This window comes from Lissotriton vulgaris, chromosome 2_1, assembly GCF_964263255.1.
Source record: "Lissotriton vulgaris chromosome 2_1, aLisVul1.2, whole genome shotgun sequence".
Lineage (NCBI taxonomy): Eukaryota > Metazoa > Chordata > Amphibia > Caudata > Salamandridae > Lissotriton > Lissotriton vulgaris.
Window position 1 is genome coordinate 2,024,818,344 of NC_141687.1, and position 19,539 is coordinate 2,024,837,882.

At 47.4% G+C, this 19,539-nt stretch overlaps 1 protein-coding gene across 1 annotated transcript in view; it reads right to left on the reverse strand.

Moving 5' to 3' along the window:
• Nucleotides 1-19,539, reverse strand: part of LOC147733673 (transient receptor potential cation channel subfamily M member 7-like) — a 1,613,265-nt gene that overhangs the window by 1,161,476 nt on the left and 432,250 nt on the right. Inside the window, exons 4-5 of the mRNA XM_086958251.1 lie at nt 11,745-11,943; nt 11,006-11,219 (exon numbers count right to left, since the gene is read on the reverse strand). Coding sequence (XP_086814377.1) covers nt 11,006-11,219; nt 11,745-11,943 — 413 coding nt within the window. The remainder of the gene's footprint in view (nt 1-11,005; nt 11,220-11,744; nt 11,944-19,539) is intronic.

The following is a 19,539-nucleotide window of genomic DNA, read 5'->3' on the forward strand; positions in this document are numbered from 1 at the left end:
GTTTATAGAAATCAACATTTTTAGAATCAAACAATTTTTATTCAGCAGACATGTAGCAGTGAACACAGCTAGGCTGCCTACATCCACCGGCCGGCAGAGCGTAGAGGAACAGCACAAAAACACAGCCATGAGGTCTACAACCCGGAGGGCGACCCGGCGAAGATGGGCTGTCAGCCAGGCGGGGCCACCATGTAGGGCGTCTATGCTGCTTTTTATAAAAACAGAGAAGAAAAAAACAACCAAAAAGAAACAAAAGCCTACCCACTCCTCCCACCACCCATCCAGCAAAGACTCGAGCACTTGGGGTCCCACCCGTGGATCCTCGCTGGCATGTGATACCAGTATGTAACTATTTTAAAGGCCGCAACCATTCACTCGGACAGTGGCCCGGGGGGAAGCATAGAGGCAGCGGACCCAATTGACAAAAGCGTCTCCCAATCCGAACTTTCGTAGGACCGCGAACATATACGACCAATCGACCCGGTCGAATGCCTTCTCGGCATCTATTGAAAGGAAGCACGCCTGCGTGCGTGACCGATGCACCGAGTCCATTAGGTGAAGGAGCCTCTTGGTGTTCTCGCCACCTTGCTGCGTCGGTACGAAGCCCACCTGGTCAGGTTCAATGATGCCGTCCATAAACGGGCTAAGGCGGGCTGCAAGGATGCCAGAGAACAATTTCATATCTATTTTAAGAAGTGAAATGGGGCGGTAAGAGCCGCACTCCTTGGCATCCTTGCCTGCTTTGTGGATGACAGTGACCACCGCCTCGGCCATGGACGGAGTCACGTTCCCCGAGTCCCTGAAAGAGTTAAAGAGACGTGTCAGGAAGGGGGCTAGGGCACCACAGAACTTCTTATAGAAGGAGGCTGAGAAGCCATCTGGGCCCGGTGATTTGGCAACCTTCAGGCGCGCTTTTGCCGAGATAACCTCTTCGATGCGTATCTCCGCGTCAAGAGACGTTGCCGAACTCTGGGAGAGAGGAGTAATGTTGCAAGTCGCCAGGTAGGCCTGGACCCGATCGGGGTCAGGGGGGTCGGACGTATAGAGCGCGCGATAGAAATGCTGAAAGCTGTCCGCGATGCGCGCGTCGGCCGCCTGTTCCACAGCGTGTTCGTCCCTGATGACCGAGACCATCGCCTGTTGTGTCCGGGCTCTCAAACGATGCGCTAGCATCTTGCCCCCTTTATCGCCGCTAAGGTAAAATTTGTGGCGTAAGCGTAAGAGCGCATACTCAGCCCTATCGAGGTCCAAGTGTTTTAGCATACGCCTCTTTGTCTCCAATTCCCTCCAGACCCTCTGCGCCCCGGTCCGCTTGTGTATTGCCTCTAGCCCGCGCACGTCGCGCTCGAGTTCCTCGCGCTTTTCCTTGGGCAGCTTCGCCAGGGATGCCGAGATCGCGATACAGTCGCCCCGCACGACCAGCTTAAGCGCTTCCCAGACCGAGCTAAGGGGCATGTCGTCGACATCGTTGGTGGCAAGGTATTGCTCGATCGTGTCTTGTAAGCGGTCCACCACAGAGGCAGAGTTGAGAAGAGAATCGCGCAAGCGCCAACTCCCGCGGGTCTGCCCACCGGACCCCCCAGACATCATCACAGAAATGAGCGCGTGATCAGAAAGGGAGCGCAGCGCTATCTCCGCAGAGGAAAGCTGGGGAAGCAGGGAGGTGGAGGCAAGAAAGTGATCTAAGCGCGCGTAGGACTTGTGCGCCGCCGAGTAGTAGGTATAATCGCGCTCTACGGGGTGCAGGTGGCGCCATACATCATGAAGTCCCCCCTCCTGTAGCCAGAGCAGGCCCCCTTTGGAGACGGCGCCGGTCGCGTGGGAGCGTGCTTCAGACCTGTCAAGCGCCGGGTCCATCACCATGTTCAGATCACCTCCCACCAAAACCCAGGGATATAGGGAGGCCAACACATCTGCAAGCGCTGAGGTTAAAAAGGGTTCTTGCTGCACATTGGGGGCGTAGAGGGAGCCTACAGTGAAGTGGGAGTCGCCCCATTGAATCCTAACCAGTGTTCCCTGCATCCTGCGCGCGTGCGCGGCCGCCCACTTCAGTGACTCCGAGCGCGCACTGGTCTTAGTGAAGCGCGCACATACCGAGAGAACAATCGCGCCGCCGCTTTTAAAACGCGAGCGGCGCGAAAATCGGTAATTGTCAGGTACACTTTCCCATAGCAAGTGGCTCTTGCACTTGCTACATTTATTTTCTAATGGGCCACAGCAGCCGGCTGATTGTGGGCCATTGTGAAAATATTCCTGTTAATTGCAGCACAGTAGGGTGCTGCAATTAACGGGAATACTTTCACAAGTTCCCACAATCAACCCTCAGCCCAGCTCCATTAAGAAAAGCCGCATCAAGTTAAAAAGCACGACGTGTAAAGTGCACGTCGTGCTTTTGGGCCTGTTGCATTTCTTTTCTTAATGGAGCTCGGCTGAGGGTCGATTGTGGGCACTTGTGAAAGTATTCCCGTTAATTGCAGCACCCTACTGTGCTGAAATTAACAGGAATATTTTCACAATGGCCCACAATCAGCCCTCAGACGTGCTCTCTTATTGCAAAAACAGAAATGCGACAGGAAAGAGAACAAAAAACTTGGTAATGGTAATTTTCTTCTGCAGTTAACAAAAAAAGCGCTGGATCAGTAGCCTCGATTCTTCTCTTCCTACGTAGCTGGATGTTTATATATCCCCAAGTCGATGGCGCGGTTTACGATACTTTCACCTTTGAAACTTCGTTCTCTGACCTCCAGCCTGAATGCTCGTAAACATGTGTCAGAATCAGGGAGTTTATTACGAAAAGCATTGTTCCTATGAACATTGCTCACTCTTTGTTTTGCTAAGATCCTGTATTAGTGAGTCAGTTGTAAGATACAAAAAGTATTAATTTGTAAGCTAAAACGCCCACACAGCAACAATCTTATAAGTAAAATTCCTACCTCTCCGGGCCACTGTAACATAAACAATTAAAGAACTTCAACACATCTTTCATCAGCATCAGGCAGCCATAGTCTGAGCAGACCATAACTACAGCACTAGTGACCTAATAGGTTCCGGTCCAACTGGCGCCACTTAGTTATGAGCCTGGTGCTTGTAGTGGTCTGTGAAGTCCACTGCCTGCTGGTGTGTTCTGGTGCAGCATGTAGCAGTGTACTGACCGGGGCAGGCACAGCTCAGCAGGGCTCGGTAATCATTATTGTTAGGGTTGAAGAAGCAGTGCTATAGTGAAGTCTAATACAGCATACCGGCAGGCTGTAATGCGTGCCACGCTCTCCTGAGTTCTGGTGCTTTACAGTAGTTTTAAGATCTTCTTAGAGTTTCTTGTCGCTCAAATGGGTGTAATTTCTGATAGTTCAAGGTTTCCCTCATCTCCATGGCTTTAATTTGCTTGCGAGAAAGGGACACTCAGTCGTTGAAATGTCACTCATAATTACACTGCAATTATGGAAAAGTCACACATAACAATCTGAAACCTTGGCAGCTATGTATTTGGCACTCCAGTGAGTGCCGCCACTGAGGCTGCTGGACAGTCTCAGCTGGTGGTGCCTGCTGCCTGATATGGTAATGCCACATGAGTCTGGGCTGAACATGGCTTCCGAAGCTTATTTGGTGCATGAGGCCTCTCATAACTCTGGCCCCGCCAGTACCCAGAGGAAGAGTTTTTAACGTTTCACCAGTCCTAGTCAGTGCTGCCCAGCCCTGCAACCATAGCGGTCAGCATAATCAGTTTTTTACATGTAAGTTTTACATTTCTGGGCAAATCACTTAACAAAAAAAAATGAATGTGAAAGTCTATAACGTAACTGGTGCTCATGTAAAGTGCTCTGACCCCTCCGGGTGGAGTTTGCGTACATAAAACTAAAAAAAAGAACAAAAGTGTATGAAGCTTCACTTTTTTCAAGTTGTCCCTCACACTTATTATTTTCTTTTAAACCACATGGTACAAATGTATGAATGTAAATAATTGCTACAAGTATTAGAATAATTTTGCCAAGTATTATTAATATAGATTCTGTTTTTATGAAAAATGTTATCATAAATAGGCCGGGAAGGTGGCTGGGTGTGCTGAATGCTTGTCGCTGGCTAGTTCGATGTTTTGGAATTTAAAACTGGGTAAAGCAGACTTATCCTCACATCTTTTCGATGTGAGTACCCTAAACTATGTAATTGTAACAACTACTATTTTCATACCTTATAAATGGCAGAAATGTAGTGTTTACTGCTGTACAAAATTAAACTTTAATGATTGTATCCTAGATATTGGTTTTAAAGATCTGAAAAGTGACTAACGACATTTGTTAAGAGAAACTCCTCAAATGCATCGTTGCCAGACCCTTTCATTAACAGTTACACCCTTTTGATCAATAAGACCTACAATATTTTGAAACTGCTTCAAACCCCCTGAAATGGAAAGTTAGGATACTGATATGAGTTGTGTGCCCAGAAGATATAAAAGTAAAGAAATAATCCTAAAACATTGCATACCCCCATGCCTTTGCACTTTATTGCACCATAATACAGCTAAGCACATCATGCTGAAATCAAATGAACACAGGGAAGGTATTTTGATGTTGCAGACAGTACACAAATAAGCAAAATCACTTAAAGCTGCAATTTTTACATTTTATCTGTACATACTACAAAGAACAAATATAAATAGAAAGCAGTTTCAAAAGTGTTCTGGGGGTGATCTATGAGTGACTAACACTTAAAGTAAACACATACTGAAAAGGCACATTCCAATTAATAAATTCAATTTTGTATTCAGTCCTATTTAGTATCAGATCCAGGCCTTTGCAGATTCTTTGAATAACAACTAATGGCCAATTTTTCACTGGAAAAGGTATCAACCCTAGGGTGAGTTACCTGACTGCTGCTTCCCACCAGTGTCTGAGAGCAGCTTTGCTTTCAAGTCTTGAGCTGCGGTGTGTTTTGTTGCTTCAGCCGGGGAGGAAGGAAACAGTCTATAGCTCCAATTTAAAGATGTGTGAGAGCGCATGGAGAGCCGCAGGCAGTTCTCCTCAGGAGTTTCGCGCTCTGGCTCACAGCAGTTTTTGCTTCTTACGGGTCTCCTTGCATGCTGTTTTATGGGGGCCCAGCCACCAGCCTAAGCAGCTCAATGCCTTCTATGGTGATGCTAGTAAAATGAAAACATCCTGCATAGTCTCAGTCACCGACGCTGACATTGTGAAGTCCTGTAAGACCGTACATTGCCACTGTGCCTGCAGCCAGCACCACAATAAGAAAAACAATGTGTTATTTCCCCAACACTTAATTCATAGTTGTATCTCAGTATTTACTGTGGATGACGCTATTCAGTAATTCTGTCAAAGGCGGGTGTATTCGGCAAAATGTTAAGGTTTGGTGCTAGAATACAAACCAGGTAATTCATCAACTCGTGTTCTAAAGTTTACAGCGGTGATAGCAAGTAGGGCGTACTACCATACCCTGTGTATGGCTTACTGCTTTGACGTTCCTCAAAAGGCAGGCGGGAACTTCCAGAGAAAGCATATCATGTGCTTTCCTAAAACTAAATCAATTTGATTGTGACTGGTATACTGTGACTGGCGGTGACAGGTGGTTATACTTACTGTGTTCGTTCTGTGGTTCCTCTTCTTCTTCCCCTCTGCAGCGTGAGTCTCAAAAGGTGACGACTGGCCATCTCACTGCTGTCTCCTAACTGCATGATGCAGCAGTGCACTCTCCCTCGCCCAGTGGACTCCAGTCGGCAGTCCCGGGCTGCTTAGAAATAATTTGCTGGCGTGGCCAATAACTTAGCTCCTGTGCCACCTGACAGAGCGGGCGGCCTGGACAAGTTTCAGCACCATCACGCCTTACACATTGTTCTTTTGGACGTTCTGCATTTCTTAAGTAACACATAAATTAGAAATCTATGCTTAGCCTAGTGTGCCGCCCAGCTGATATTTTGCTGCTTCTTTCTGTCTCTGCATCCAGATATATAATACAACAAGTACTATTACACCTATAGCAGTAAAATCTTATGATGGTACCACAATTGGAGTCTCATGCTTTTTTAAACCCGAAGTGTACTTGCCTGTGTAACCAATTCATGTCATGGCATATGTATCCAAATTACAAACCTGTCTTAAGACACTTAACGTGGTGCTGTATGTGTGGAAATGTTTTCATTTGTTTATGCAAAAGTTTGGAGTGATATTTAGCGCTGTACCCAGAAATGAGGCTTGGTTCCTGGCGCACATAGCCATGGCTGCAGTGCACGGAACACCTACACTGCCGCACACGGAGGAAAAAAATTAGAGGGAACATTGATCCTAACCGCCAAAAACCTACCCTTGATATCTACTACCTGGGACAGCACCTTACAATGCGCCTTCGCGCTGATCAATATCGCCACCCCCTGCCTCTTCGTGCCACAGGAAGACCATAACTGGGTGGGGAAGCGCCTGTCTTTCATCCTTTTAGTGTCCTTGGCAAGGAGATGTGTCTCCTGAAGGAGACAAATGTCGCCTTCCGCTCCCTCCAGTAGTGACAAGATCGCCGCTTGTTTAACAGGGCTGTTGAGGCCTCGGACATTCAAACTAAATTTTCAGGTCCTTCCCGATCGAGAAGGCAAGACAGGGATCTCGCTAACAGGGACCAGCGGCTGATGCGGAGTGCCCCCCTTCCCCAACCCTTCCCCCGAACCCCACCCCACCCGAACCCCCCCTCAAACAAATCCCACAACAACAACAGTCTGACAAAGCCCCCCCCATGAAAGGACATCAGAGGGAAACAAGAGTTCGTCAGTAGAGTCCCAAGGGCTGGGGGCATGGACTTGATATTGTCCTGATACAGGACAATATACACGGGGAACGTGACAGTACATAACCCATCAGAGTCCTGTATACGGGTCCCTCCACCGCCAGCCGTTAACTTGCAGAGGGGAAGTGTCCGGCCATTTTGCTCAGGTCCCCTCGGGCGCCTCGGTCACCTTTACTACTGACGCTACCGCTGCATCTCTTTCCTGCAGACTGACGGACAGATCCGGGCCTGAAGGCTTCGATGGTTTGCCCACGGTGTGCCATTCCGTGGAGCGACGACGAGTCCTCGGAGGGGGGGATGAGGACTCAGCAGCAGGATCAGCCCTCTCCATTCCCAAGAGCTCGCGGGCGACCTCCACAGAACGCATCTGGACCAGCTTCCCCTTCCATCGAAAGACCAGCCGGAAGGGGTGGCCCCAGGAGTAGGGGACGCCCTGTTCCCTCAGGAAGGTAGTGACCGGGCGGAAGCCTCTCCGCTTGGCCAAGGTGGAGGCTGCCAAATCCTGGTAGAGCACCGGGCGATGATCACGGAACATGAGTGGGTTGTGCTCCGGGCTTTTTTCAGGATCCTTTCTTTGAGCTGAAAATCGTGGACGCACACCAGGATATCTGGGGGGCGGTGCGTTGGCTCCACGCGGCAGGCCGACCCTGTGGACTCTATCAAGCTGAATCTCGCGGAGATCTTCTTCCTGCAAGACGTGTCGGAAGAGGCCATCGACAGTCTCGCAAGTCCGACCCCTCACCCTTCCAAGGGACTGCGCGGATACAAATGTTATTGCGCCGGGATCTGTTCTCTAAATCCTCAGCGTGGGTCTGCAGGTCGAGATTCTGCTCAGTAAGGCGGAGAACATCCTGTTGGAGCCTATGTATGTCCCCCGCCGTCTCCAGGTCGTAGTCCTCGAGGGTCGCCACTCTATCTCCAATGGCGTCGACGTCTCTTCTTACCGCCCTGAGGTCCGAGGCCAGTTGCGACCGCAGCTCCTGAATGTCCTCTTTGATGGCTGTGAAAAGTTCTCATGAAAGCTTTGGTGGCCGGTGCCTCACTCTCATCTGGCGCCGTGGCCTTGTTCGTCACCGCGGGTGCCCTCAGCGGCGAGCTCCTCTGTGCGCCCTCCTTCAGGGCCTTCTCCTTCTCCTTGTCCTTCTTCGTCCTGTTGGCTGCCATGATACCGCTGTCCCTCCGCACACCAGGGCGGAGCTTCCCCTCCGACTCCGGGGCCAAGAGGGCCGTGCTCACTGGACACTCACGGCGTGCACTCCTGCTGCCCACGCACCACAGGGCGTCCTCCAAGTGCGGGTTAACCGGCCGCGTCGTCCCCACCAAGGCCAGGGCTCACTGACGCAGACCCCCGGCAGGCACCCCCGGGTGAGTTCCTCCGTAGGCAAGAGGGCCGGTCAGCAAAGTCCAGATCCGGGCATAGGACAAGGGGGGGGGCGTCGTCATCGCTTCCAATCTCTCGCCCCTGTATGCCGCCTCTGCGCCCTCACCACCGCCGGCCCGGGCGAGGAGGGGGAAGGGGGAGCAAGATGATGCCGCGCGGCAGGCCTCCCAGCGCAATACAGGGCAATACAGGGCACCCCCAGCCTACAGCCTCACCGCTTCTTGATGATAGGAGGACCCCTTTGGCCAACGCGGGTCCCCCAGGCCCGATCCCTGTATAGGTGGTCGCTGGTGGTCGCTTGCGGTACCAGAGCAGTACGGGGTCCGATTCTGCCGCAGTTGTCCTCACGCCGCTGGACGCCGTTCGCAGAGTACTGGGACTGCACCCCTCGCAGTCCGGCTGTGTGCAGCCCTCCGCTGCTGCGGGGCGCGACAGCAATGGCGCCCGGCGCGAAATGCCGCCAAGGTAGGCCTCCGAGCCGGGACCCACAGTGATCGCCCGCCGGCGACGTGCACCACGCACTCCGGGCACTGCTCCCGGTCTCGCTGCCGCAAGGCGCCGCACCCTTCTCCGCGGGGCCCGAGGACCGGAAACTTAACCGGAGGCTGTCTGGCAGTATCCTGATGGCCTGTGGCCGCCTCCGGTCGAGAGCAGGACCCCCTGCAAGGCTGAGAACAATGCTATTAGGGAAACGGCGGCGGAGGGACCGAGAAAGACGTCTCACTCCGCCGCCATCTTGGCCACGCCCCGAAATCAACATTTTTACAGCAAAAACAGTTGTAACATAATTTTCACACCTTTTAACTTAATTTTCAAAGTTTTATTATAGTTTAAGAATTAAACCATAGAAATGCATTATCTAAACAAGCATTGCCCTCAGCTCAAACTTACACCCTCCTCTAAATTAGCTGCATCTGAGTACCTGTTAATATAATACAATAAGTCATTGAATCTAAATGTCCTCAGTTTGTTCAGTATTGTGGAGGGGTGAATGAGTAATTGCAAGAATGGGTCAATGGATGTTTCTTCAAAGCCCCATTCATTCATCTCTTCATCTACTCACCAACTCATCATCGTTTCGTTCACTCATCCTTACACTCAGGCATCTATTCATCCATTTCTCTCACACGTGTCACATTACAACATATGAAAACGTTGCAGTACTGCTGGTTGTGGTGGTGATGGCGATACTGGTGATAACAATCGTAGTTGTATGGTTTTGGTGGTCACGTCAATACTGGTGGTGATAGTGGTAAGAATGGTGCTAGCAGTGGTGGCGCTGTTAAGGCTGGCAGTTGTGCTAATTATCGGGTGATGGTCATTTTGGTAGAAATAGAGGTGTAGGTAGTCGTAGTAGTGGTGATGGTTATAGCAGTGGTGAGGTTGGCAACAGTGGGGTAATAGTGGAAGGATAAGGATATTTGTGGTTGCGATGGTGGTAGCTGTGGTGATGGTGGAAGCAGTAGTGGGGGTGATGGTGGTGATGGTGGAAGCAGTAGTGGGGGTGATGATGCTGGTGGTATTAGAGATGGTGACATTACAGGAGGTAATAATGGTGGTAGTGAGAGTAATGCTGGCAATAATGGTGGGGGTAATAATGGTAATTATGGCGATATGATTTTGGTGGTGTAACTGGTGGTGGTGGTAATAGTGGTGGGATGGAGATGATGGAGGCACTACGTAGTGAATATTTGAAAGGTTATAAAACCTTTTGATAAACTTTACCGTGCAGAGCGTCTGATGAGCACTCAGCACTAGGGAGAAATGAGAGTCCATGCAGCCTGGACAGGGCAGCGGAACAGCAGAGGGCACTCTGAGCCACAGTAATGACTGGAGGAGGGCGGAGCAGCTGCCATGACTGCTGTGAGCAGCGGTGGAATGCTATTGGTCACACTGCCTCAGGGCTTTAAGTGGGCGGGGTCCTGCACGTGCTCCGCACAGCCAGTTCTAATAAGCAGGTGCTGAGACGGGTCACTATCGGGCTCCCTATTTTTGCTCTCACCATCAGAGTAAAAAACATCATCTTAACTGTGCAGTAGTACCACTGCTCAAAGCCTTTGATGGAACTTCAAAGAGACTCGTTTTAGCTTTTTCACAGTCTCATTTCAGAACTGAAGCATTTTCAATATTATATGTAACAAAGCCATAGTTGTTGCTTCTTTATTTTATGCAACTAACAACCACTGACAAAGCCAATAGCCCTTGCTTCTTGTTGGTGTAGTTTACTTGTATTATATATCTGGATGTAATGACAGAAACAGCAAAATTCCAGTCGGGTAGCAGACTATGCTAAGCAAGCACAGATTTTTTGCTTTTTGTAAGCCACGCCCTTAATTACTTCGGCCACGCCCCTTTGGAAGACCCCGCAGTTTTTCAGGTTGCCCTACCACACCTTGTATGCTATGTGCGCTTTCCTGTGGGTTGAACTAAAAGTATGACTCGAAGACCCTTTCTATCTGTAGTATGTCTAAGAATATGAGGTATGCATTTTCAAGATTAAAGTAGGCGAACAAGACAGTTAAAGCTATCCCTAGGCCAGACCTAAAAACACACCTAACCGACTACCTCCACTTGGCATGATGCCTCGTTTTTTTTCCCTTGAGAGTAAATACTCTTCCTTTCCAGTGAGTTCCTGCAGCAACACCAGTGCTTTAAATGGGCCGGCACTGTCCGGTAGTTTTTATTTTGAGAGGGAGAGTATCTGCACTTCTCAAGAGGGAGGTCATATTTTTAATTGGAGAGTCACGGCACTTCCCAGAAACATGCTGCACTTCTATTTTTTCATTTCAAGCACTGAGGTGTCGACACGCGCTGTGTGTAGTGTAATACGCACCTAGTGTTGTTTACCTGTATTGATGCCTCCGGTCACGATCCAGGCCCCGGTGGTCACTGCGGCCTTGACGAGGCCCTTGCTAAGCGCCTGCTTGACGCGAGGGTGGAGCTCGAAGGCCTGCATCCCGCCGTGCACGGAGATCAGCAGCTTGGGCAGCGCCATCTGCCATTCCTTCAGCACGAGCTGCAGGATGTCTTCGGGGTTCGAGTCGTGGGACAACCTCAGGTACTGTGGAGAGAGAAACACGCGATGATTGACGAGGCCCCACTGGGATGGCAGTGTGTGTGTCAAACGGAACCAACTCCTGTAGCTCGAACGAGAATTGCATATACAGCTTGCACTGGAAACCACAAACGGGTGTATGGCATACACCCGTTTGTGGTTTCCAGTAGAAGCTGACTCTGGGGCAATATTAAACCACTCATTAAAACTATCATGATGTTTACACCATGAGTGGGCACATGTTCGCCAATTCACCAAGGAATCAGGGATAGCGGAAGTACCTACAACTTCACAGGGTGGGCTCCTGGCTTCACCGCTAGCTCATCGACAGACCCCTATTTGCTGCACAGGAGCTATGAGAACAGCAAGGAGAGGTAGCTACAGAAAGTAAACAGGTTCCCCTCCAACCCTGCTCACTTTCTGACCGGCCACCACTATCCCTCTGATCCCAAAACCCACGTCTTGTCCCCCGACGTGCTGATTTGCATAATTGACCCGAGGCATTCAGTGCGTGTCTTACGTTCTACGTACCTTGGCTTTGCAGCAGCGTGACCCGCCTTGGAAATTTATAATGCCATACGCATCTGTTGGGCTTTCCGCAGTATCCTTCTCCACTGTCCACGGCTCGGATGCAGGTGTCGTGCTGTCCTCCGGTTGTCCACGTGATGTAGTGGGGGCCACACAGCCGGTGTTCCAGGCATGCTGTCCTATCAATCGCCCACAGCAGCACCTATTAGAGATAGATATTATGCCATGAGAGCTTATACAATAGGGTCATGATTTACCAGTGCCTAATTTGTAAAAAATAAAAAAAATAAGTGCTCATCAGGAAGCCACTGCAGTTTTCATAACACATTGCCACTGTAATTACACAACTATTAACCATCACACTGCTACAAGTTTGAGGTTTTGGGGATCAAAGCATTGATGCCCGCACAAGTCCTAACGTCCCTATTTATCAGATCCAAGAGGTGCAAGGGGGCTTGAGGCACAATCCCCTATACCTCCAACAAATGAGGAACCGGCCGTAATACAACCGGCTTACCCAAAGCTACAACAAACCAAAATAGCCCAGCACACTTTACAGGTAACTAATAACAATTATAGAATTTTCAAAATGCAAATGTATTCCAAAGAAGAGTCAATGTTATGCTGCTTTCCACCGTGGATGATCGTGCTGCCCGAATCACACGTTATTCGGACACACATTCAACAGGGAACATTACCAGGAGTGAAACAGACCTCAATGTTGGGCTTTATAATTAATTTCAAACCCTGAAGAACGAAACGCGTTGGGGGTTTCAAAAGGTTTTAAAAAAAGAAAAATAAAGGATGGAATCGAATATAACTACATAACATCGACTCTTCTTTGGAATACATTTGCATTTTGAAAATTGTATAATTGTTATTACTTACCTGTAAATTGTGCTGGGCTATTTTGGTTTGTTGTAAGTTTGACAATTCAGACTGTTTGAGGCCACCAAAGCTTTTAAAAATGGATTGAGAGGCAGATATTGGTTGTTTTCAATGTATATTGAAATAACAAACAAATGTTTTTCAGCTCATCTTTAAATTACACTAACAGTGCCACCATGGGCTTAAACCAAACTTAGGATGGGCCTGGATGGCACTGTGCTGGCTTGGTTCCGACCCTTCCTCCAGAACCGTTTGCAGAGAGTCCTGATCAACCGCAGCCTATCCGCCGCCTCTCCAATCACAGTTGTATCCCCCAAGGATCAACCTTATCCCCTACCCTTTTCAATCTGTACCTCGAACCGCTCTCAGAAGTGCTGCGCACTGCCAATATCTCCTACCACATGTATGCCGACGACACACAGCTCTACATCAATATCTCTTCTCCAGAGAACATCCGTTCCCTGAATGAGGCCTTAAAACTAACTGTTCACTGGCTCTCATCCAACCAGCTTAAACTCAACGCCAAAAAAACAGAGTTCCTCTTAATCTCGCCACCCAACGCCAATACAGACATTCAAGTTTGGACCAAGGTTATCACAGCGCTAAACTGCTCTCCTACCATTGTGGACTCTGCTAAATTCCTGTAAATTATCTTAGACGGCAACCTGAACATGCAGGGCCATATCAAAGCGATGGCCAAAACCACCAGATTCCACCTGAACTTCCTGTGAAACCTGAAACCTTTCCTCGACCCTCCTGATCTAAAATCGGCTATCCAGGCCTTAGTCATCTCTCGACTAGAATATGGTTGCTCCACTCTCGCAGGCCTACCCAAGATCTCTCTGGCACCCTTGAAGGCCTGCCTCAACGCCGCCGCCAGACTTTTAACTGGCTCTAAGAAGTTTGGCCATATCTCACCCCACCTTAAAGCTCTGAACTGGCTTCCTCTTGAGGCCAGAATCCAATTCAAACTGGCTTGCATCACCCATAAGGTTCTCTAATCCAAGTCCCCTGCTTTTCTTGCACAGAAACTTGTACTATCCGGAGGAATCAGAAGCTCCCGGTCCGCCAGAACCCTTTTGCTCCAACCCGCACGCTTCAAGAAAAAAGAACATACAATTGGGCTTTCTCTGGGGCCGCCCCAAGAATATGGAACTCACTCCCACCCGCCATTAGAAGGATACCGTCTCTAGCCCACTTCAAAAGGAGACCAAATCTTTCCTAATGGGCAAATTCCTCTCCTAAAGCTCACGCTACAATCACCCCCTCAACCTGATTTTACCCATCATCATTGCACTATTACTTGGCTGCCTTCCCCTATGTTACCCACCCTGCACTTTGAACAATCCTTCTGGGTGATAAGACTGCTTTTCTAGTTTATTGCATCGTTTTTGCTCCTATCCCTTATAGTAGTCGAATATTATGATTGTTTTGTTTACCATATACTGTTGCTATTTGTTCCCTTATCCCTGGACTCTCCTCCCCCCTTTGTTATGTATCCCACCTGATACTACTGTAAAGTGCTCTGATACCCTCACAGGTCTGGTGTGAGCTCTATAAAACAATAAATAAATAAAAATGTGGCAGATGTCATAAGTGCAGGTTCCGGTAATTTAGTGCAAACGCGGAGCACCAGAAACTATTGGCTCAAGTTAAGCACTTTGATTTATAAAGGTAAACTTGCACTTTTGTGTAAGTTTACGTTTTTTTCTGATTCACAAAGCTATTTTATGAGTAGTAGTATTATTCCTGCGAAGATTCCACTATTGTGGCAGAGACTCAGCACCAAGGCCAGACTGGGAACACAAACTGGCCCTGGCAATTGAGTCGGATCAGTCACAATATGGGGAGGGGTTGCACGTGGGAAAGACTGCAGCTGCTTTTGTTACAGGGGGCGATATTTCAACTATGTTGCAAAACTGGCTCTCAGTAACAAAAACAGCCCCCCAGGGGTCCAAAACCAGCCCCCACCCTGGTGGCCCACCGGGGAAAAGCCCTATGCCCCCTACGGCCAGTCAGGCCCTGCTCAGCATGACTGTCCTATCTTTTTAAGTGTGGCATCTTCGCCACCAGTGCGGAGACTCCGCAGTCGTAAAGATACTACTAGTAATTTATCTTAGTGAATAGGAAAAAAAATCTTAAACTTACACAAAAGTGCAACTTTACATTTGTGAATCTATTTTCTTTTTTAAAACCATTATTCAGGGCTTAATTATATGATTTGAGTAGATTTTAGACTTTTTGGGTGGGGGATAACAAGAATTTACAGGAGTCCTCATGGAAATCTACGTTCACAGTACATTTACTCCTGTGGATTGTTCGCAGGACTGTTTCAAAATTGTACATTAGCACGTCATATTATAATTGTTTTTTTTTACCTAAACATGTTTTGTTCATTGTGATCCTGGAGACGTTTATGGTGTTACACATCTATTTTCCATATTAGTGGCAACCTTGCTGTTACCATAAAATTACAACTGTGTGAGCTTTCAGCAGCCATCCAATGACCAACCGCGATTCGACCTGAGAACACACACTAGTACAGGGCAAAAGTCGGGGGTACATGCAGGTACACAGCGTCCACCCACTATTTTCACAGGGTGGACGCCATGTACCTGCATCCCTCCCTGCCAAGAAGTTGGGCCCCACAGAAATATGCTGAACTTGTCCTGTGTCATTTTCAGACACTCGGACAAATTCAGCAGCACTTGTACGTTGTCTGCTTTCCATTTCCAGCAGAAACGTGCATGCATCGAGGGAGAATTTGTTTTTTCCACCTCTAGCTGGGCCAAAGTTAAGGGGTCATCAGGCCGCCTTTTGTTTGAATAGTCTAACTAACTTCAGCCTGGAACCTCAAACTTACATGTAAATGCCACACAGGGGAAACAAAGACACACAGCTTATCTCTTCACAAGTACTTAAGAGAGGCATGCTGTTGCCTTTGTTCAGTCCTTGTATATAAGAGATGCATTCACTGTAAGAATGCCAGGTGTGTTGATATGTCCCAGTATTTACACAAATAACATTTTCAATAGTACTATTTTATTTCTTTTATAGCGCTACACAACCCAATGCGGGTGTCAGAGCTCTATTCACATTGTACATTGACAATAAATCATGTTCATGTGTAAATCAATGTGCAAGCCGAGTTACATGAGACAGGGTTACAAGGTGCAGGAATCACATGTCCTTCATAGCTCACTGTTCTATATTACAAGGTTTACAATTTACGAGCTGCAGGTAACAAAAGGCTCTCGGTTTTAAAAGCAGTAACCCACTTTTCTTTCTACATAAAATTAAAATCTGTCATCTGCATGTTACGTGATGTGCTTTGCAGGAGACGCATTAACCCACTATGCTACTTTGATTTAAATCTGGGACTACACAATACACAGATCTCTCCAAGAAACGAGTTCACCTCCAGAGTTATTTCACCATTATTACTATTCCCTGATATTTACTGGGCACCTTTACAGCAGCTGCCTTAACCCATAACATATTCTAAAACGCAAGCTTTGCAGCCCATTAAGCAGAACAGATCTACTGCCATGCTTCTCCTTGTTGCCAATTTCTTTGTGTTGGGGTAAAAAAAAAAAAATACATTTGAGGCCCAGATTTTGCGCTGGGGTTGCAACACTTTTTTGGCACAACCCAAACGCCAAATCTTATAATGTGCGGAAATGTACTCATTATATCCCTGAGAAACATGTATGAGGTCTTAATATCTAATGTCACTGCTTGTGATGTCACATCCAGTGAGGTCACTTCCTACCAAGTCACGTGCAATGTCACGCGTCATGACATCATGCGCTGTATTGACACATGTCATGCTTTGACTTGCATACTGCCTAATCTGATTAGTACCCCCACGACATTTTTAGGTCAAGCCTATAGCGGCAGCACGCATGCGCTGCTCGCTCTGCTCTGCGAGGCATGAAGTATGGAGTGGAAGCTCTGCCCACTCTTCACCCATGTTTTTAATTGGCTTGTGTCATTGTCTTTCATAAATGCTACCTTCTGATTGATTATGAGGCTTGTTAGTCCCTCCTTATTATGGCCATGTCGTCCTATGTACCTTCCCATGGCTACTGGCCCCTTTACTTCGAGTGTTACACAGTACGGTATGTGTCATTTAGACTGTGAGCACTACTTTGTCTGTACCTTTTTGCCCCCTTCTCTCCCTCCCCCCGCCTTCACTCCTGTTGTCCTTGCTTCCCCCCTCCCGTTGGCCATGATGCAATGCAATAGGTCTTGCGTAAATGCGAGTTCTATTGCATTGCAAATGCTTGTTTAGGTTTTCATCACAACTCCAGCTGGCTTAAAGGCAGTGGATCAAAATGTCATCTGTCAAATGGACTGTTCCCAAAGCCAATGAGAGGGTTCCTTGCTGTGCTGAGCATCTGTCGGTACCCGAGTTAATGTATCCAACCAGTGAGTCTGAGCCACAGGAGGAAGCAGAGGGGTGGGCGGGAGGTCATTGGGGGCCAGTGCACTGTCATTGTCTGCAGGCTTCATATACACATAGCCTAAAACCAGTGGAAACCAAGGCCAATGGAGTGGATGACGAAGATCACACAGTGCGCCAAAACGAGAAATTGTATCGTCCAAGTCAGTTGAACTACTAACCCGTAGCTCTAATTCAACCCTTTCCCCTTCCTGATCTAATGCCACCACTGAAATACAGACAGCCCTCCATTTTCCCACGTGTCTATGTGGGTTTATTACTAACATTTATAATTGTACATTGTTTAGTCATTTGTGATTTTTAAGTCATATGTATAAGAGTCGCAAGTAATTTAAAAAAAATTTTATTGAGCATCTAAGCCCTTTAGGGATGGTCGACTGAGTTTTGCTGCGCTGGCAGGTCTGGTGGTGTTGACCAGTGTTCCCAGCAAGCTGCGCGCAGGCGCACCTCAGTGACCCAGAGCGTGCAGTGTCACGAGTGAAGCGCGCGCACATTCGCAAAAAACAGTCATTTCGAGGTTCCAGGGTCGAGTTTTAAAGCAAGTGTCTCCTGCACTTGCTACTTTTCTTTCTTAATGGGCCATGGCTGCGGGCTGATTGTGGGCCATTGTGAAAATATTCCTGTTAATTGCAGCGCAGTAGGGTGCTGCAATTAACAGGAATACATTCACAAGTGCCCACAATCAGCCCGCAGCCGCGCTCTATTAAGAAAAGGAATGCATCAAGTTCAAAAGCGCAACGTGTAAAGCGCACGACGTGCTTTTGGGCTTGCTGCATTTCTTCTCTTAATGGAGGCTGCTGGACAGTCTTCGTTTGGTGGTGCCTGCTGCCTGTTATGGCCTGTGTGTTGTATGTAGCACAACGGTCTTTCATCCCCTGTTGGTTCCTCCCGCCCGCCCGCCCCCACATTGGTGGAATTAGATTGATGATCATAGTAGATACCTACTTAATACATAGATACATTTTGGGAGTTTGTTTTAAAACCAGGACATATACACAGGAGCATGTTGGGTTTTAAACACATATGATTATTGTTTTGTTTTTTTGTCCATTGCACAACAATTTTATTTTGCCTCAGTTTTTTTATAGGAGGTGGACTGGCCAAGCTGAATGGTACTTGGGCTGAGCATCTACACTAAATAAACCAGTTTTGTTTTCTGCCCTTCCCCTTTCTTACTTGCATCTCCGTAATACTATTCTTTGATCTAGTTTCACTTTGGGCCTGCCTACTCACTAGACATGCGACTCATCTGATCTACCTGTCCTGGAGTCACTCACCACATATCCACCCCTCAAGACTGCTGCCCTGCTTCTGTGTTTTTTGGCACTGAAGGCAGAATGTTAAAAGAGAAGGTTGCCATTGCAATGAGGTTTGTAAAAATACATATATAAGAAAAGAGGGACCCCTTGTGTTAAACAAGGGAATATGGTACTATTAGCAAGTAAAAACAAGAAATCCCTTGGATTGTGCAAAGAGCCAATAACACAAAGCTCAACTCACATCTGAGTCATACCTTTAGGTGAGTACAGTTACAGTCCATGCAATAGACTCCCACAAAACGTTCTTACCATTTATATTCTGACACAAAATGTATTACAAAACCTCTTTATTTAAAAACGCCTTTTTACGTTTTGTGTGGTTTTTAAAACAAAAATTGTTTTGTATGAGTTTGGTGACATACACTATATGTGATGATTTTTGATAAAATATTGTAATTTGTAAAAATGTTTTTTTAAATAAAAAATAGTTTTTGTGATAAATTTTGAGTGTCAGAATATAAATGGTAAAAAAGTTTTGTAGGAGTCTATTGCATTGACTGTAGAACTGTACTTACCTAAAGGTATGACTCCAATGTGAGTTGAGCTTTTTCTTGTTGGCTCTTTGCATAATGTAATGCAAGGGATTACTTGTTTTTTCCTTGTTTGTAACACAACAACACTGCAGCTGGGGAACCCCTTTTTAGGCCCAGGATATAATTATGTTCCAGGTCTCCCAGGATGGTGGGCAAAGTAAGTGTGTGTCTAGAAGCATTTGGTGACATGCAGCAACACGGCCACCCTGTTTATGCATCAGATGTCCAGTGGCAAGCAGTCCTTGCATGTCATTGGGGGCTAGGAGTGGTGTAGTAAGCTAAACACATCACTGAGATTTAGTTTTTTCCTCTTTGTTCAGCCAGCACTTCTAAAAATCCCCTTTACCTCCTGCCCTCTCACAGTTCTTTGAGGCAGACTGTGGTCGGAATAAAGAGCTTTACAGGCAACCGGAGTAACCTCATATTCGGTCTCTAAAAAGTGAAAGAAAAAAAAAAAACTTTCTTTGCAGCTGGGTGTCTCTTGTTTAACACTACAGGAAGCCAGCATCAAATCTCCCCTCCAGCCAGCTAAATATGCATTTAAAACAGCAATTTAAAAAAGAAAAACACACAATCTCCACATAATGATTAAC